Source organism: Scardinius erythrophthalmus (genome assembly GCF_964197995.2).
Source record: "Scardinius erythrophthalmus genome assembly, chromosome: 1".
NCBI classification, from domain to species: Eukaryota; Metazoa; Chordata; class Actinopteri; order Cypriniformes; family Leuciscidae; genus Scardinius; species Scardinius erythrophthalmus.
In genome coordinates, this window is record NC_138221.1 from 43285208 (window position 1) to 43306102 (window position 20895).

The 20895-nt window shown below is 42.7% G+C and overlaps 2 protein-coding genes and 1 gene segment (V, D, J or C); all 3 read left to right on the forward strand.

Moving 5' to 3' along the window:
• LOC308697650 (immunoglobulin gamma-1 heavy chain-like) overlaps positions 1-20256 on the forward strand; it is a 460983-nt gene extending 440727 nt beyond the window's left edge. Inside the window, exons 4-10 of the mRNA XM_081377034.1 lie at positions 12555-12613; positions 15567-15866; positions 16451-16750; positions 17093-17383; positions 17596-17889; positions 18992-19146; positions 19285-20256. Coding sequence (XP_081233160.1) covers positions 12555-12613; positions 15567-15866; positions 16451-16750; positions 17093-17383; positions 17596-17889; positions 18992-19146; positions 19285-19296 — 1411 coding nt within the window. The 3' untranslated portion in view covers positions 19297-20256. The remainder of the gene's footprint in view (positions 1-12554; positions 12614-15566; positions 15867-16450; positions 16751-17092; positions 17384-17595; positions 17890-18991; positions 19147-19284) is intronic.
• Positions 1-20895, forward strand: part of LOC308697667 (immunoglobulin heavy constant mu-like) — a 439123-nt gene that overhangs the window by 340738 nt on the left and 77490 nt on the right.
• Positions 1-20895, forward strand: part of ighd (immunoglobulin heavy constant delta) — a 509609-nt gene that overhangs the window by 333951 nt on the left and 154763 nt on the right. The window lies entirely within an intron of this gene.

Genomic DNA, 20895 nt, shown 5'->3' on the forward strand with positions numbered 1-20895 from the left:
GTAAGTGCGTTCTCTTATGGATCATTAAACTAGACTAGTTATATTTAACTGTTAGACTGTGACAATTTTGATTTGAACACTTTTTTTTACCTCAAGTTCACAAGGCCAAAAGTGCCCGTAGTTGAAGAACCACTTCACGTGACTTTCAAGATTCCGGCTGTGAGAACAAAAAAACATGGCGGACATTTCTTTCATTTTTAGTGAAAAATCTATATTTTGAGTTAGTTTCTGCATAAAAATAAGCTTTGATTACATTTCTAGCGAGAAATATATATTTTATTTTCATAATATTCACTCAGTGAATGCACTCGCTTGCTCGTTGTTGCGAAGATTTTTCAGATCTCGCCAGAATAATGTGACACTGAAACGTTTTGGTTGCTATGGACGCTGCTATCGCCATATTTTGAGTTAGTTTCTGCATAAAATAAGTTTTGATTACATTTCTAGTGAGAAATATATATTTTATTTTCATAATATTCACTCAGTGAATATACATAATCACTCGCAGGCTACTCGTTGTTGCGAATATTTTTCAGATCTCGCCAGAATAATGTGAAACGTACTCGGTTACTAAACGTAACCTCTGTTCTCTCTAGAGAGGGAACGAGTATTGCGTAAGTAGCTTACGCTGCGGGAAAGTCTCCTTTCTCGAGATACTGAAGCCAAAAAATTATCCTTAATTTTTTAAAATCTTGTCAACGCAGTGCGGCAGCCTGTAGACCTAGGGCAGGCGACTCGCGTGCCCATTGGCTGCTCTGCGGCAACTGCAGCAGCCTATTGCTGAGCCCTAAGAGTGACGTCACGTCCAATGAGCGCGCTTGGCGCGCTTAGTGCGTCACAGCCCGTCATTAGGGGTGTGGCTTAGCGTATATAAGCAGGGCTCAGAGGCTGCTTCACTGGTTTCTGTCGCATGAAGCGAAATGAGCTCGTGGCGTGAGCACGGCGGGTTACGCAATACTCGTTCCCTCTCTAGAGAGAACAGAGGTTACGTTTAGTAACCGAGTACGTTCTCTTACGAGAGGTTCTCTCGTATTGCGCAAGTAGCTTACGCTGCGGGAACTCCCTTGTCAACGCCGTGCGCGCGCCCAGCATCCTGAATGAGTCCCAGGGAAAGCCCGGGGAACGCGAAAGCGGAGCTGGGCGGCCAAGATAGCACAGTACACAAGCACATACTATGGGGCATGGAGCGGCACAGCCGGTCCAACTGACACTTCCCACGTAGTGCAGCTCAACCAGTAGAGCTATCATACAACGTAGCCCGCGCACAGACAGTGGGCTGGCTACGCGAGACTTAGACTGATAACACTTTAGCCTGCAAAGCGGGAACTTCTAGGTTGTAAAACCTCACAAATGTATTGTGCCCAATATTTTGGGGACGTACCCATGCCTCGGTCTGAGAATAACTTTAGAGTCATTAGGTCCGAACTCGAGGCACGCGGCGTTAGTGGATAACGCGTGAAGGTCTCCCACACGTTTGACTGAAGACAGTGCTATCAGAAAAACGGTTTTGAGCGTGAGGTATTTCATATCCACAGTCTCCACGGGTTCAAAGGGATGTGCTTTCAGGGCTTCTAAGACCAATGAAAGATCCCACATAGGAACCGAAGGGGGTCGCGGGGGGTTCATCCTCCTCGCTCCTCTAAGGAAGCGGATGACAAACTCGTTCCTTCCTAATGCGCGGCCCGGCTCTGAGACAGAGAGCGCTGAAATGGCCGCGACATAGACTTTGAGCGTGGAGGGGGACCTGCCCGCGTCCAACAGCTCTTGAAGGAACACAATACTTGCGAAACCCCACATGTCTGTGGATCAAACCCTTTGGCAGTGCACCATTTGTTAAACACCGACCATTTAGACGTGTAGAGCCGCCTCGTGGAGGGAGCTCTAGATTGTATGATCGTGTTCATCACCCGTTCTGGTAGATCAGCATGTAATTGTTGAGGCTCCATGCATGCAGAGACCAGCGCTCTGGGTGGGGATGCCAGATCGAGCCGCGGGCTTGAGAGAGAAGGTCTCTCCGCACCGGAATCAAGGGGCTGAATCTGCCAATTGTATGAGTTCCGGGAACCAAGCTTGGTTCTCCCAGAACGGGGCTATGAGGAGCACTGTGTGGCGCGCTTCCCTGACTCTCTTGATGACCTGAGGCAGCAGAGAGACCGGGGGAAAAGCATATAGCGGGCCGCTGGGCCATGTCTGGGCCAGCGCGTCCTCGCTCTTTGAAAAGAATACTGGGCAGTGCGTGTTGTCTTTTGACGCAAAGAGGTCGACTTTCGCTCTGCCGAAGCGGCGCCACAGCGACTGGACTGTTTGGGGGTGTAGAGACCACTCCCCAGGGGGAACGTTGTCCCTGGACAGTCTGTCGGGGCCCTCGTTCAGATGGCCAGGCACATGTGATGCTATCAGAGAGCGCAGAGAGTGCTGAGCCCATACGAGGAGGCGTTCCGCCAGGGCGCAGAGCGTCTTTGATCTGACACCGCCCTGGCGATTCACATAGGCCACTACTGATGTATTGTCCGTGCGGACTAGAACATGGTGACCATGGAGGAATGGGAGGAAGTGTTTGAGCGTGTTTCGACCGCGGGCATCTCTAGACAGTTTATGTGTAGGAGATTCTCCTGGTCTGACCAGCGGCCATAGACCGGTCTGCCTTCGAAGAGCGCTCCCCAACCTAGGTTGGACGCGTCTGTCGAGACAACTTTCCGGTGTGAAATCACTCCCATAATCACTCCAGTGTGATACCATTCGGCTGCTAGCCAGGGCTGCAGGGCTGAGACGCAGCTCTGAGTCACTCTGATTAGCGAGCCGCCGGCCGCCCAGGCTCGATGGGGTACGCGCGTTCTCAGCCAGCGTTGCGCTGAAATGCTTTCAGAGGAACCCGGCTGCCTTCTTTGAAGGATGCGGCGAGGAGAGGATGCGGCGCGCGCGCTGCTCCGACAATCTGGCCGTCATAGCCACCGAGTCCAGATCTATTCCAAGAAAGGAAATTGACTGATGGGGCGAGAGCGAGCTCTTGGTCCAATTGACCGATAGACCCAGACCTTCCAGATGGCTGAGAAGCGCTGTTCTGTGAGACACAAGTTCTGTCTCTGACTGCGCTAGAACAAGCCAGTCGTCCAGATAGTTCAGAATTCGCATTCCCTGACGTCTCAGGGGAGCGAGAGCCGTGTCCATGCATTTCGTAAATGTACGGGGTGCTAGAGACAGGCCGAACGGCAGGACTGTGTATTGATAAGCTCGACCGTCGAAGGCGAATCTCAAGAATGGCCTGTGACGGGGAGTTATCTGGATCTGGAAATACGCGTCTTTCAGATCGAGAGAGATAAACCAGTCTCCTGGGCGGATCTGCGCAAGGATCTGTCTGGTTGTAATCATCTTGAACGGCCGTCTCATGAGAGCCTTGTTCAGATGTCTCAGATCTAAAATAGGTCTTAATGCTCTGTCCTTCTTGGGAACGAGGAAGTAACGGCTGTAAAAGCCTGACTCGCTCAGGGAAGGATGAACCTGTTCTATGGCCCCTTTGCGCAGCAGCTTCGCTATTTCTGCTTGAAGCAGGTGCGCTGTTTCCAAACTCACTTTCGTCTCCGTCTGTGCTAGAAAGCGCGGGGGGCGACGAGCGAATTGGAGCGAATTCTAGAAGCAGGCGCAGGGCGGCGGCTAGGTAAAAAGCACCCGTCGAGACGATTGGGCGCCGGCTCCTTAGGTGGGGACCAATCCAGTCCCATTCTCTCAACCGCTTGAGTGAGGAGGCGGAGAAGCTCCGCGTCGACACTGGCGCGGGATCTGGCAGACTCCAAAGTCGAGGGGGCGGAGCGGTGAGAGCCCAACCACTCCTCGCTGTCAGACGCAAGCAGAGAGCAGCTGTCAGAGGCGTCATCTGCATCATCTCCCAGGACGACAGCAGTGCGGGCAGAAGCCGGCCGCTGCGCGTCGGTGAATGGCGGGGGAGAAGGAGAGAGCGAGGCTCGCGGGAGAGGTTCCGGCGAGCACTCAGCTGTAGCGTCTAGTTCAGGCGGCCTTTGAGAGCGACGTTTCTTCTTACGTGGCCCAGAAGACGTGGCCGGAGAAGGTGGAGGTTCTTCAAATTTAGCGAGTCGAGCCCGTAGGATCGACATCGGTAACTCCTCACACTGTTCGCAGCCGCCCTCGGAGAGAGCGCGGGCTGCGTGGTCGAAGCCCAGGCAGAGAGCGCACACCACGTGGCGGTCTCCGTCGCTGAGCGCGGCTCTGCACGAGCCACAGGATGAGCGAGGCATTTGAAACAACGCCTCGCGCTCTTTTAGATGCAAGTGTGTCGCGGGGCGAGCACACAAACACACAAACACAGAGCGGATAGAAAGGATATATGCCGGATAGCACAGCAGGCAGGGAAGGCTGAAGGCGGCGAAAATGGCCGGCGTCCTCAGGCTGATATCCACGGCGTGCTGGTCGCTTGCTTCGATGGCGGCTTCCTCAGAGATGCGATGCGAAGAGCTTCGCTGAAGAGACAGAAATCAGTGAAGCAGCCTCTGAGCCCTGCTTATATACGCTAAGCCACACCCCTAATGACGGGCTGTGACGCACTAAGCGCGCCAAGCGCGCTCATTGGACGTGACGTCACGCTTAGGGCTCAGCGATAGGCTGCTGCAGTTGCCGCAGAGCAGCCAATGGGCACGCGAGTCGCCTGCCCTAGGTCTGCAGGCTGCCGCACTGCGTTGACAAGATTTTTAAAAATTAAGGATAATTTTTTGGCTTCAGTATCTCGAGAAAGGAGACTTTCCCGCAGCGTAAGCTACTTACGCAATACGAGAGAACCTCTCGTAAGAGAACTGAAACGTTTTGGTTGCTATATATATGGACGCTGCTATCGCCATATTTTGAGTTAGTTTCTGTATAAAAATAAGTTTTGATTACATTTCTAGCGAGAAATATATATTTTATTTTCATAATATTCACTCATAGAATGTACATAATCACTCGCTTGATCGTTGTTGCGAAGATTTTTTAGATCTCGCCAGAATAATGTGAAACTGAAACGTTTTGGTTGAGTCACGTGACTTCAAGAAGGATGGGGAGTGGGTAGTTGTTAGAGTATCTGGATCAAGTTCACAGTAGGTGGCGGTAATGCGCTATCTATCTATCTATCCATCCATCCATCCATCCATCCATCCATCCATCTATCCATCTATCTATCTATCTATCTATCTATCTATCTATCTATCTATCTATCTATCTATCTATCTATCTATCTATCTATCTATCTATCTATCTATCGGAGGGTGTTGTGAGGTTTTGTGCTCGTGCACGGCTGAAGAAGAAACTGGCTCAAAACCTCACAACACCCTCCCCCTGTCTGTGATTGGTTGGAAGTTGGAACACTATTTGTTTTGGTTTTGAGTGGTTGGTGAAACCAATTGTTTTTGTGTGCAGATCTCAGAGCCTAGGCTGCCTACAGAGACGCGTTTTTTTGACGGCATGCTTATGGGGCGGGCAGCTAGCGGATCGTTAGGAAAGATTATGAATGTGATAAAAAAAAAATGGGCCTGAAATCACTGATACAACCTTTAATGTGTGTTTTCCCTTCTTGTCAGCTTGTTCCAGAGAGTTACTATTGAAGTCTGAGTTTGCATCTTTAATCGGAGTCTTAAGTCTGTTCCTGAGAAAACCACAGTGTGACACGTAGGGGAAAGTGGGGTGAGTTGTGCCAGTTTTTACTCAAAGTGACTTTAAAGTGAGGCCATGGCAGTAATGCCTTCAACTTAAGGATGCACATATATTTCAGGATGTGTTGCATCCCTGAGAAAAATAACTTAGGATCTGAAATAAATTGTTTCAGAAATATAGCTTTTGGGAAAAAAGTGGTCTCATGGCACAACTTGCCCCTGGTGCGGGGGATGTTGTGCCTTTGGGGGAATACATTGGGGTAAATTGTGCCAGTGATTTCTGAAGTAAAACAGAACATTTTAATGTTATGAACCGTAATGCTATATGAAAGCAAGATACATTCAATACAAAATTACTCATTTAAGGTTTATTTAGATATTGTCACGCTGGATAGCATGCGTTTTTCCTACTATGGTCAATTGCATAGGGATTTTGTATTGAACATAATTCTGGATCACAGTGTCATAGAGACAAGGGGGCGGGCTCATTTTACTCAGATGACCAATCAGTCTCTCAGGATCATTGTGAAGCTATCAAGCTATGCCCTAGCAACCATTTAGAGCACCATAGCAACACAATATATGATATTTGTGAATCATTTCAGGCAAAAAGGCTTTGGCAATAGATGCCTGTTGACATAGCGCTGTCTGTCAACTATGTAACATATAAGAATAAAGTGACTAGGCTAATTTCTAAACATCCTATTGTGACATAGGCCACTTAAAAACGGAATAAAACTTCTCTTTAATAACATAGTGCAAACTCAAAACTGAAATCAGTGTTAGCTAAATTAAACAAATAGCAGGCAGGCCTAAGTCAAACAATGATGAGGCATGCCCATCTCCTCACTTCTCAAGATTATCCCCTGTGAGTATGTAGGTCTAGGTGGTCTGGATCTGGCACAACTTAACCCAGGCCCTTTGGCACAAATCACCCCAGACCCAAAAGTTTGAAAAACTAGCATGATCCAGCAGTTAAGAGCTAACATCATGCTAACTGTATAGACTCATTGTGTAGCCTACTAAAGCACGGATCACGGAAGCAAGCGTCGTTCGAAGCAAGCACTTCAGCGGGACGAGCCCTCGAAGCCGCTGGCCAACGCCGCCTTCTACAGCCGTACCTGCTGCGCTTTCCGACGCCTATATCCTTTATTGCTATATTGCTCTGTTTTCTGTGTGTGTGTGTGTGTGTGTGTGTTCGCTGCAACACTCACCCCTAAAAGAGCTGCGTCTTTTTCAAGACGCCTTCTCATGCAGCGCTCGCGCTCGCTCCGAGCCAATTGCCTACGGTGACTCTGAGGACTCGCCAGGCATCCTTTCCGAGGCTGCCCTTCCTGGAAGCGGACGGCGGGATTAGTTTTTCTTTACGTTACAAGAAAAGCTACCCTGCCTCTGCACGCGTCATTCACCGGCGAAGGAGAAAAGAGTGTTCTTAGTCCCACCGTTGGTCGGTCTGAACTCTTTTCTCTCACATTTCTCAGTTCCCTGTTCGGCGACTGGAAATATTATTGCAGCAAGTGAGTCTGTTACACGCTTGCCTGCCAGCAAACGCCGAAGAATACATGTTGACGCCGCTTCACAGCGCGCGTCGAAACTTCGGTTCCGCTGAATGTAGCACACCTACTTCGCGCCGAAATATCAAAACTGATAAGCAAAGGGGCGATAGAGCTTGTTCCCCGAGTTCAAAGCGAACAGGGGATATACAGCAGATACTTTCTAGTCCCCAAAAAGGACGGCGGTATCAGACCCATTCTGGATCTCAGACGACTGAACAGAGTATTAGTGAAACGCCGTTTCAAAATGCTCACAACCAGCAAAATTCTCGCGCATGTTCGCCGAGAAGACTGGTTCATGTCGATAGATCTGAAGGACGCGTATTTTCAAATACAGATAGCGTCACATCACAGGCGATTCTTGAGATTCGCCTTCGAGGGTCAGACATACCAGTATACAGTCCTGCCTTTCGGCTTGTCCCTGGCACCTCGTACATTTACGAAATGCATGGACGCAGCGCTCGCTCCTCTCAGACTCAGAGGCATGCGAGTGCTGAACTATTTGGACGACTGGTTGATCCTAGCCCAATCACGATCTCAGCTCATAGAGCACAGAGCCATTTTACTCGATCACCTCGAGAATCTTGGTATCACGGTCATTTGGGCGAAGAGTTCACTGAACCCCAGCCAAACGATTCCGTTTCTGGGTATAGTTCTGGACTCACAGTCTATGACAGCGCGGCTGTCGCCACAGCGCGTGCTGAACATTCAGCGCGCGGCGATGTCTTTCCGCCGCGGCGCTTTCACCCCGCTCAGAAAATTTCAAAGGATGCTGGGTCTCATGGCCTCAGCATCGTCAGTTCTCCGGCTGGGCTTGCTCCGCATGCGCCCGCTGCAGTTCTGGTTGAAAGCGCGGGTTCCGCGCAGAGCGTGGGTGTCCGGTCATTTACGCCTCAAGGTCGATCAGGACTGTGTCACAGCCCTGGTGCCTTGGATGGCGAACGACTGGTACCAATCAGGTGTAAGCCTGGGGACTTCCTCGAGGGTGAGGATGGTGTCTATGGACGCATCCACCTCGGGATGGGGAGCGCTGCTCGAGGGCAGACCGTCCTTCGGCCTATGGTCGGAATGGGAAAAGCTCCAACACATAAACTGCCTAGAAATGCTGGCAGTGCACAACGCGCTGACGCGTTTTTGTCCCCACATCAAGGACCAACACGTCATAGTCCGTTCGGACAACATGGCAGTGGTGTCCTACATAAATCGCCAGGGCGGTCTGAATTCCATACCCCTGTACAGGCTGGCGAAACGCCTCCTGCTATGGGCTCAGCACAACCTGCGCTCGCTGAGAGCAGTACATGTGCCCGGGCTGCTGAATGTGGGCCCGGACAGACTGTCCAGGAACAACGTTCCTACGGGCGAATGGTCTCTACACCCACAAACAGTCCGGCTGTTGTGGGAGAGATTCGGCAAAGCGGAGGTGGACCTATTCGCGTCCCGCGAAAACGCTCACTGCCCCGCATTCTTTTCAAAGACCGACAGCGCGCTGTCCCAAAAGTGGCCGCGCTGCCTGCTATACGCTTTTCCCCCCATCTCCCTCCTGCCTCAGGTGTTGGAACGGGTCAGGAAAACGAAATGCCCAGTGCTGCTTGTAGCACCGTTCTGGAAGAACCAGGCATGGTTCCCAGTTCTGATGCAGTTAGCAGACATCGCTCCATGGCCAGTGCCGTTGAGGAGAGATCTCCTCTCGCAGGCCAGGGGCTCGATCTGGCACCCACACCTGGAACTATGGTCCCTTCATGTGTGGGCGCTCAACGGATACCCGTTGGTCTCGCAGAGGGAGTCATGAATACCATCACGGAGGCTAGAGCGCCGTCGACCAGGCGACTCTATGCTTCAAAGTGGTCGGTTTTCTCCGGCTGGTGTACAGCTCGGAGCCTTTCACCCCTCGAATGTGAGGTAACGGAGGTTCTCTCCTTCCTACAAGAGCTGTTGGATAAGGGCAGATCCCCTTCGACGCTCAAAGTGTATGTGGCGGCTATTTCAGCGTTCTCCGGTTCAACGCTGGGTCAGTCACTGGGAAGGAATGATTTAGTCATCCGCTTCCTCAGGCGAGCTAGGAGACTGAATCCACCCAGACCTCCTTCAGTCCCTATGTGGGACCTTTCTACGGTCCTGGCGGCCATGAAAGGTGCCCCTTTCGAGCCTATCCAGTCTATTAGCCTCAAACATTTGTCTTTCAAAACAGTGTTTTTGATGGCTCTCGCTTCAGTGAAGCGCATAGGCGATCTGCACGCGCTCTCTGTGAGCCCGGCGTGCTTGGAGTTTGGTCCTAATGACTCTAAAGTCATACTCAAACCTAAGCACGGCTATGTGCCGAAATCCCTCAACACGCCTTTTCGGGCTCAGGTTATTTCCCTGGCTGCCCTGCCGGCATCGAGTGAGGAAGGGGACTCGAGTTTTCTTTGCCCTGTTAGGGCTTTAAGAGCTTATATGTCCCGCTCTGCTGTCTTCAGACAGACAGAGCAGCTCTTTGTCTCGTTCAGCGGACGTTCCAAAGGAATGGCTGTTTCGAAACAAAGTCTATCCAGATGGATAGTTGACGCCATAGCGCTGGCTTATACTGCCAAGGGCATTCCATGCCCGTTGGGAGTTAGAGCGCACTCTACGAGAAGCGTTGCTTCTTCGTGGGCTTGGTCCAGCGGGATTTCCCTACAGGATATATGTACGGCGGCAGGCTGGGCCTCTCCGTCTACATTTATCAGGTTTTATAACCTAGAGGTTCCCGCCTTACAGGCTAAGCTTTTGTCTGTGTAATCTGTTCAGCCGTCTAGTCAGACCGCTGAAACCCATGCGCAATGCGCTACCGACTATCTTGGGCAGAACTGTGTAAGACCCACATTTCCCACATTAGTTCAGGTTCCCTACCCTGTCTATGTGATGTTATACTTGCGTCTGTGGACATGTCTATTCTAGGACGCTACAGTATAGGGAATTAAGGCTCCCACCCTTATTCCCTGACTCTGTGTGAGTCAATCTGGTGATTATGCACTGTGTGCCTGAAATAGCTTCCGGTGATCAGTGTTTTTATCCCAGCACGCACGGCGTTTTGCAAGGGGTTCCCGTAGCGTTTTGATAAAACGCAGTACGAGAGAACTCTCGTAAGAGAACGTACTCGGTTACTAACGTAACCTCGGTTCTCTCTAGAAGAGGGAACGAGTACTGCGTTCTCTGCCGTGCGTACGGTTCACTCTGGTTCGCTTCGGCGATCAAAATCAAGTGAATCAGCCTTCTCGAGCACCTTTTATAGAGGTAAGCCACGCCCGTTTCGGCGGGAAGTGGCGAGGAGGGCGCAAAGCGCCCTCATTGGCCTGACGTCATCTCAGGCCTCGCTCGATAGGCTTAAGCAGTTGCCGCAGAGCAGCCAATGAGCGAGCAAGCCGTCTCGCCATAGCTGACTGCTGCTGCCGCAACGCGTTTTACATATATGAAAATTAAAGGATAATTTTTTGCTTCAGTGTTTCGTGAAAAGAGACTTTTCCCGTAGCGTTTTGATAAAACGCAGTACTCGTTCCCTCTTCTAGAGAGAACCGAGGTTACGTTAGTAACCGAGTACGTTTTCTGTATTGCTCAGAGAGAGAGAGAGAGAGAGAGAGAGAGAGAGAGAGAGAAAGGGTCTTATTTTGGTAATGTTCTTAAGATGATGTTGAGTTATATAATTATTTATCACCTTGTTTTTAAAAATGTTCTTGAATTTACAGAGTGAAATATAGGCCACACAATTTCTATCCCTCTATAAGCATCTATTTTTTGCATTAGTTCTTGCCCTTGTTTTTTTAAACATTAATTCCTCTTAGTTTATACTGACTTTCTTTTATTTTGAACAGTCTCTGAATACAATTTGGAAGTAAATTATTATACTTCATACATTATCTGTGCAGTGTAAAACTCAACTAAATCAACTAATTTTAATACATGTAATTTAATAAATAACATTTGTTGGTTCATAATAATCAGCCCGTTTTTCAATCATTATTGCTCTCTTTTGGATTTATATTAGTTTTATTTGTATGACCCCACATCTCCACACAATAAGTATAATGTATGGAACTATGAGGGAACAATACAATATATACAGTGGTGGTCAGAATTAATGGCACCCCTGGTAAATATGATCAAAAATGTCTGTAAAAAATAAATCTGCATTTTTTATCCTTTTTGATCTTTCATTCAAAAAAATTGCACAAATCTAACCTTTCATTGAAGTAAAATAATTGAAAGTGGGGAGGAAATCACATTATGAAATAAATATTTTTCTCCAAAACACGTTGGCCACAATTCACCCCTAGAATTGTATATATTCCCATTCATATTTACCTTTTTTTTTAGCACACCAGGGTGACTAGGAACATGAATTTGTCTAGCTATGACTTATTGTTTCACAGGAGTTTAAATATGAGGAAATTCCCTTAATCATCCATCACAACAGATAAAAAATATAAACCTGACAGCCTCTGCTATATAGAAATCTTATAATGGGCCGTGGTTGGATCTTCTTGGATCTTGTCATCAGGACAACGGTCCAAAACAAACATCAAAATCAACACAAAAATGGGTAACCGAGCACAAAATGAAGCTTCTACCATGACCGTCCCCTAAACTGAACCCTATAGAAAATGAGTGGGGTGAACTGAACAGAAGAAGCACCAACAGGAACTTGTGAATCTGAAGGATCTGGAGAGATTCTGTATAGAGGAATGGTCTCTGATCTCTTGTCAGTTATTCTCCAAACTCATCAGGCATTATAGAAGAAAACTCAGAGCTGTTATCTTGGGAAAAGGAGGTTGCAAAAAGTATTTAATAACAGGGAGCCAATAATTATGGCCAGCGTCTTTTGGGGAAAAGCATTTATTTTATAATGTGATTAACCCCCCACTTTCAATTATTTTACTTCAAAGAAAGGTTCGATTTTTGTGATTTTTTTTTTTTTGGAATGAAAGATCAAAAGGATAAACAATGCAGATTTATTTTTTACAGCCATTTTTGATCATATTTACCAGGGGTGCCATTAATTCTGACCACAACTGTATTAGCCTATGATTTTTCGTTCAAAATATGTTTTATTCTATTTAATTAGGCCTATTAGTAAATACAAGCACACATCTGTACTGAGGGCAGAAGCAGGAAGAGTTTGGTTCAGATTATTAGCCTATAAAAAATGCTTTCTAATTTCAGGGTCATCATGTTTTGAATATAAAGGCTAATGCAACATAAGTGCTGCAAATATTTCTGACCTATATCAGCTGTGAACAACAGAGAGGCGAGATAAGTTTTCACTGGATCCATTTATTCTGACCAAAGTTCTTTTGATCACGAACATCGCTGCTTCGTGTGGGTTTTTTGGTCAGTAACTCAAACGCATCAGTCACTGTGTCGATTACTTCGACTACTGGGGGAAAGGGACCAAAGTCACCGTTTCCTCAGGTAAGTTATTGCCGTTTATTTTCTGTTGTTTACTTTTTTGTTTGTTTGTTTGTTTTAACTTATTTTGGAAGATCAGGTAGTCTTTCTTGTCACAAAACTAACATGCAGACGTATTTACAATGTTTACCTTGGTTAACAGTGGAAAGATGCGTCGGTAACGGTAACTAAATAACGCGTAGCTAAAACTCCGATTAATGAAAGTGCAAATAACGTATCAAACTAAATCGTTTTGAGAACGTCGGCCTAGACAAAATATTGCCTATGAAAATGTATTATTGTAGTTATGGTATGGCTCTTATCGTGAACCTTCCCGCTGTGACGGTGCCTTTGACTACTGGGGAAAGGGAACAGCGGTGACTGTAACATCAGGTAAGAAGTCAAATTAATAAAATAGCTTACGAACCAAACAGCAAAATATGAATCGTTATGCATAGCTATGAAACCTATTTCTAGAGCCGATTATTCACTTATTAACAACACTTTTTAGTCAGAAAAAAAAATATCATGGATAATTTGACAATAAATTACGAAAGAAATCAGGTTTTAAGGTTGGCTAATATGGAAAATATCGTTTGTGTTTTTGTGCACTGAAGAAATTAAAAGTATCACTGTGATGTTGCCTTTGACTACTGGGGGAAAGGCACGTCTGTCACAGTGACATCTGGTAAGAAAGAATCCTCTCAATAATCTTGACACGTTTTAAACATTTGGCTAAATGTAAATGTCCGTTCTAGTTTCTTCGTTTTGGCTAAGGCTAAATAAAAGTCTAAATAGTTAAGTCTGTGGATTATATAGGCTAATAATAAATAAAAGCTACTGTTAAGAGGTAAACATATGATATAGCTGCTATTTTTGTACAATATCCCCTGGTAAAATGCCAGTGTGACAATGCTTTTGACTACTGGGGGAAAGGAACAATGGGCACTGTCTCGTCAGGTAAGAAAAATATCCACCTACCAAATCAAAATCTAATTTAAGTAGTCTACGATAAATGTGTGCGCAGTTATTTTGTCGAAATTTTTTTTTTTTTACATTAAAACAACAATTCAATGTCGAGATTTTCTTGTTATGCGATTAGACAATTAAAGTCAGGACATTAGTCTAAAGTTAGTCATTAGTCTAAAGATTATGAATAATTAAATGCGAAATAATTGTATTTGTGCATTCAAATAAAACAAGGAATTGGCTGCAGGTCGTTCAGCAGACTCTGAGCGTTGTATTTTTATACTGCACTGTAACATTAAGATATTACAAAGATATTGTGTAACTGGGCTTTCTACTACTGGGGAAGCGGCACCAAATAAGTCACTGTAACAAACAGTAAGATTTTATGATTAATTGCAAGGACATTTGTATCGTAAAAAAGACAAAATTTCACGTGTGTTTTATTTGTATTATATCTTTAACAGAGTTTTCTAGTGCAAACTGTCTTACTTTATCTGTTGTCCATTTCATTATATTTAAAATACTACATCATTTTATAATATTGTTCATGTTAAAAACGAACAAAAATACAACAGTAGTTATTCTTAAACGACTCTTTTCGTTTTACATTATTCTCGCATTTGTTGCCAAAGCCGCTGAAAACAGCCGGAGCATAAATATAAGACTAAAAATCCTAACTAAACTGTAACGTCTCGTTTTAACTTTATGCACTGATAGCCACTAATATAATGTGTTATACTGTAAGTTGTTGATTGCATCCCGATATTATTAAATAATATAAATATAATAATAATAATAAATTGGCGTAGCTTACTGCCTTTATCTGTCAATGCATGAAGAGGACAATTGGAGATTTAACAACCGCTATTCAAGAAATTATTTCTAGCACAATAAAAAAAAAAAAAAGCCGGAACTTTTTTGAAGTGCGAGGGGTGTTTGTTTGAAGTATTTTGGGGGCTATTTTTTATTTATTTTTAATGATACATTTTTCGTTTTTTTTTTTTTTTTTTTTTCATAATGATTTCATAGGTCAAAGTTACAAACTGCAATACAATGCTTTTATTTAAAATTCTCAAATGGTTGGAATTTTTATTACATTTGTTTTTTTAATTTACACTTCATAAGTTACAAGAACTGTTTAATTTGAAACAAAATGAAAAGTCATTATGCAGTCATTATCCAGTAGCCTCATAAATTATTATTCATTTAGATAATCCTTTATTTATTAGCCTATGGGCCTATCTCTGATAATAAATATGACTGTACAGGCCTATGCTATATGACATACAGCATCCACACTGTTAAAAATAAAGGTAGGCTACTTAAATTACATTGATGGTTCCATGAATAACCTTTAACGTCCATGGATCCTTTCCATTGCACAAAAGGTTCTTTAGATTGGCTATTAAAATGTTCTTCACGCAAAGAAAAAAACGTTTCTTTTAAGAACTGTTCACTAAAGTTCTTTGAGGAACCCAAAATAGTTATTCAAATCTATCGCTGTGAAAACTCCCTTTGGAACTTTCATTTTTAAGAGTGTAAGAAAAAAATAAAAGAAAAAAAAAATCTGCTAATTTTCCGAAATTCCAACATTTTCTGTTTTACGCGACCGACTAAGACTGAACAACAGTTAACCAAGGGGTAGCCTAATCAGTCTTATTTTTCTTGTTCAAATTCGACCAATTTACTTGTTAAAGTAAAAAAATAAATAAAATAAAAAAGCCAGTCTTAAAGAAGAAGAAGAAAAGATGACTTACTTGCAAGGTAATCTACGCAGTTTATCAACATGGCCACAGGACTCTGATGTAAAGCGAAGATATCGGTGTAATCTCAATCAATTTTTTTTTTTTTTTTTTTTTAATTTTATTATTATTTTTTTTTTTTATTCATTCATTCATTCATTCATTGGTTCATTCGTTCTTTTGACATGGCCTAATAGTGTTGCATAATCCTATATGTTACGTTATGTTGTAGTTTATTGTCTGAGAAAGATGTAATGTCTCTACAGCTCAACCATCTCCGCCGAAGTCAATCTTCACCCTGTCTCAGTGTTCTGCTGGTTCTGATGGGTTCCTCACCGTCGGCTGCTTGGCCAGAGGTTTCTCACCTGCGGACTCACTCACTTTCAAGTGGAAGGATACCACTAAGAAAGACCTGAATACTTTCGTGCAGTATCCAGCGTTCGGGAGTGACGGAGACTACACCAAAATCAGCCATATGCGTGTGAAGAAAAGCGACTTGGATCCTGAAAACCCTTACACATGTGAAGCTTCAAATTCGAAAGGCAATTTAACAGCTTTTTCACCAGGCAAGTCACATCTCTGAAATGTCTAACATTTTACATGTTACATTTTAGCTGCTTCATGTCTCTTTGTTATTGCTGTTGGGTTCAGTGTTTTGTATATTGCAGTGGGGTTATTGTTTCTTCGTGGAGGCTCATGTTTGAATAGACATTTTAGCACACACTTATAGTTTTATTGATCATTGATTGAACTTTTTTAATACCAATGAACCTGCTTTTATATTTGTGTGCATGTCAAGCAGTTGTCCTTTATCAAAGTCTAATGACAGTAAATGTTTTACACTAGCTGAGAACAGCAAGGCTATAGATCTAAAAAACAGAACAGAAAAGTACATAATATGCTTAGTCCTTTAGAAATATTTTTCTCTGACCTCATGCCAGGGAATACAATGGCATATGAGATTTCTTCTTGTTTTATAAACAAAAGATAAAGGAAAAAGAAAAAAAGAATAAGTTAAATATAAATATAGGCTACAACATTTAACATTGATGTTCAAACTCAAGAGCATCTATGTGCTTTGCCTAATAAAGCATGTTGCACTATTTTCTTGCTTTTCATGTCCTCTCTGCTTTCTCCTGTATGTTGCCAGCTCCACAGCCTGCAACTGTCGTCTTAACAGTACCTACAATAAAGGAGTTACAGAATGGGACAGCAACCTTCTCGTGTTTAGCCCGGCAGTTTTCGCCTAAAGCATACTCGTTTAAGTGGTTTCAGGATGATAATGAGACAAATGCGATAGACACCTATGACACAAGGAAGAAGAATGCCTTGTATAGTGCCACAAGCATTTTTCAAATGAGTGCCGACAAATGGATGAACACAGACGTCAAAGTTATGTGCGAGTTCGGGCACAAGACGGGAAAGGAAGTCAGAGAGGCCCAATATACAGGTATGTTTTCTCTTGAGGACTGTGAATGTTTCTTTATTCATAATATGTTTATATGAGCTAATTCATGTGTCCCTCTCTATTGTATTGCTGTTGGGTCAAGATTGTGATGATTTTCTTTGAGGAGGCTCATGTTTGAAGAGACATTTTAGAACAATCTTTTAGTTTTGTCAAATCATTGGTTGAATTATTTAATGCCAATGAACCTGCTTGCTGTTGTGATGAACTAACTTCTATTTCAAATTCACACAGATATACATTATTTTAAACTGATACCAATTCACAGATATAGACAAATCCCAAGGAACACATGAAATCATTATTTTCTTTCTTACTCCCTTGTAGATAAACTCACACTGACTCTGAAGCCACCAGCTGAGAGAGAACTTTTTATCAATAATAAAGTTGTCTTGGAAGCTGTTGTTTCTGGAGATGTAAAGACAGTGCAAGAAGCTTCAGTGTCATGTGAAGTGAACAATGTAAATGTCAGAATGGAGCCTGGAAATGTCATCTTTTCTAACAATAAAAAATCCCACAGATTTGAAGTTGATTACGATAAATGGTTTAAGGGTGAAATTGTCACCTGCACCATCCGTGACAGAGAAATCAAGCAGACGATCAATTTTAATAAAGGAGGTAAGTCAATTTAAAGCTTTCAAATACCTGACTTTGTGGCTCTATGTGCATTTGTAGATGTTGAAAGGTTGGAAATAAGTTTACTGCCTGCAAACCTGTTTGAAATGCTTTCGCTGTCAAAATGCTTTGACTGTCTTGATACACTATTGTTATTCATTATTGTTTGATTCTTCTGTTTGTTTAATGAACCTTTATCACTTCCTTTAACTCAGATGGACAGATACCCACTGTTACCATTCACAGACCTGATCTTTACAAAGACAGTGTCTCTCTGGTGTGTGAGGTCACAAGCCCTAAACTTGGTGATGTCTATATCATGTGGAGAGTGGGTGAACAGCCTTACATAGAGGCCATAACCAGCGCTCCTATTCATCAAAAGTCTGTTCTCAGCATCTTAACAGTGTCAAAGACAGATTATGAAGATCCCAAAACCACCATCGCCTGCGCAGTCAAACACGCCAACATGGGCGATAAAGAATCTCCATTACAAGTGACAGCAAGCAAAAGTAAACAGAAAGAATGTCCAGTTTGTCAAGATTATTAACTTTTATCTGTTCGTTTGTTCATTTTCCAGTGCTTATGCTCCCTGTTGCTCACTTGTCAGATTATCTGTCTTTAATGTTTTTGTTCATTGGTCATTGTTCTGCTTTTTTTACTTAACTGCATGGGTCAAACTTCAAAGCCAAATTCATGCTCAAAACTATGCTTAATTTGTTATTGCATGAAAATTAATATGAACAGAAACATAGTCATCATAATATCACAGTGCGAAAAAAACAATAGTTTTCAAGAGCAAAAATGTATTCTGACCTGTGTTTACGTGTTTATGTGTTTATGAGTTTAATGTGTTTGTTAAAATTGCGCATTTATGTTTTGTCCTGTGCTTACTGTACCGCTGTGTTCATGTCCTCTGATATAACAGTTTCATGTTGTATGTTTCAAATCAAAAATATTTAATTTTGGTTTGACATTTATGTTGTTTTACAATTTTAAGCAATAAATCTTTGTGTTTGCAACTCTGCATGATTTAGTCCAACTCTTATGGTTCTTATAATCAGAAACTTTGCATGCTTTACATTCTGGTCCTGTTTTATCAGTATTTAGAAAAAATAGAATATTTTTGTGATTCTGCACATAGTAAATCAACTTATGGTGACCACCAAAGTCATCAGTAAATATTGACATTTTTCAATCAATAAGGCATACAGATGTTTTGTTGTAAGGATGTAGCAATATTTTATGTGTACTTGTATTATTTCAGTATTAGTTAATGTCTGAGATTAAGTTACTTGGGGAAAAAATAGTAATATGCTTGAGCATATTTTTATAAAGTTTATGGTAAAATGCAGAAAACAAATGAGTAAGAGACGGAACAATGTTATATGTTTGTCTCTTCTGTGTACATTTAGCTGTTTGTGCAAATAAATGTGTGTGAGTACACGTATGCAGTACATGTGGCCGCCATGCTCTTAATTATACACTAACTAGAAGCCTAGTAAGACACATTGTACTTTAAATTCAGGATGTGTGATTTATGTTTGCATATACGTACTGGACAATGTGCTTATCCTGTTCATATGCCCCATGTACATGTGTTTTCTTTTCCAGGGGAGCCACCTGAGCCAGAGAAGGGCTTTGCTCTGAACTGTAATGAAGATGTTCTGGAGGAGGATGAGTTCAGAAGTCTCTGGTCCACTGCCACTTCATTCATCTTCCTATTCCTCTTTTCTCTGACATACAGCGCTGTACTTAGTCTCTTCAAGGTAACCCAAACATTACTACATAGCTTTTTAAATATGATAAATAAGATACTGTTACAATTATATACATAACAGCTTCACTTTGGATTGCATTATGTAACTAAAATGTTTTTTTATTATTGATCTTATTGACTTTTCCAGATGAAGCACTGATGATTTTTTCCGAAGACTCCAACGTTTCTTATTCTGATGTTCAATCTACATAATTTGCCTAATCACACATTTTTGAAGATATTGGCAAATATGCACTCAGCCTTCACACACTCATCAATAAAGTCTTATTTTGTCTATCCTTTCAGGTTATCTAGATTATTTTCCTTCAAATATTTTATTTGGCAAGTGACATTATCTTGCTGTTTCAGTAGATGTTACAGGGATAGGTCCTTCAGAACATAAAATGTGTGAGCATTATATAGATACATACACTGAAAAAATGGGGAAATGCTAAATTTATTTAATTATGTAATTACAATAAAGGGCAAGTCACACACAGAAATTTTGAAGTAGAAAGACTGAAATTGTATCTTCTTGAAAATCATGTCAATCATTTAATTTAATTATTTAATCTGTCAAAAAAATAATTTGTATGACTTTAGCATGAGGGCAAACATATGGGTCATTGACAAATATGGTTACAAAAACTTTTTTTTTTTACTTTTTTTTTAAAATCTTTTCAAAAACTGATGCAATGCAAATGTTTGAGTCATGAGCAATGTGTTTAAACAAGCTTCAGTTTTTAAAAAACATTTCAACGTGTTTATTTTTTTCTCTCTCTTTTTTATGTCAGGGTACAACCAAATATAGTTGTACCACCTGACATGGAAAGTGTACCAAAATACCCATACTTGAAATCAGCAGTTTTTACCAGTATTTGAGAGAGATCTACAAATCTTTTCACTCTTCCACAAGGATCCATGTGTGCATTTAAGCCCTCGTGTTTGCCATGTGTCTTTGTCAAGTATTGTTTCGTGTAACCACTGGTGGTAAGCGCCATGTCTATTTTCCTGTTTTTGTTTTGAGTTTCATGCCATGCCTTTGTTTTATGTTTGATCTTGTTTTTGGATATTAATAAAACTGCACTGAGCTCTACAACTTGCTTTCAGTGGACTCCCTATAACAGTTTATTTGTTCAGACAGTTGCACTTGACACATTAGGGGTTTAACCCTCTGGGCTTCTTCGCCCGAAAACGGGCGAAAACTTGAACGTTTCGAATTGTTTAATTTTTTTGCTTCATCGGATGGGGGTGAAACTTGGAGACTTTTCTTTTATTACCTATATGAACACACAAAAAAATCAAGGAGATGATTCTGATATGTTAAAGGGTCGTAAAAAAAAAAGTCACACTTAGCTTCCTCCCGCCCGAAAACGGGCGACATAGGAAATGAATGGGAAATACGAAAAAATAGGAAAACTCAGAGAAACTTTTGGTGGTACAAGCTACAGATCAGCCACTGTGCTGAAAAAAAGTGTACAGCAATGAAGGGGTGACACTCTAGAACATCAAGAGTGCAAAAAAGACACCCTCCCCCCCCACACACACACCCACACACACAAACACACACACACACACACACACACACACAGAGAAATGAACTGGTAAGACTGAAACAGCAAATTTTGCCCCAAACTATATAAAAATGATATAATCATAATAATTCCAAAACTATAGCAAGGAGAGTCAAAAGGTAGGTATCGTTTGAAAGAACTCTTTTTAAATTTTTTGAAAATATAAATTACATTACATTTGGACA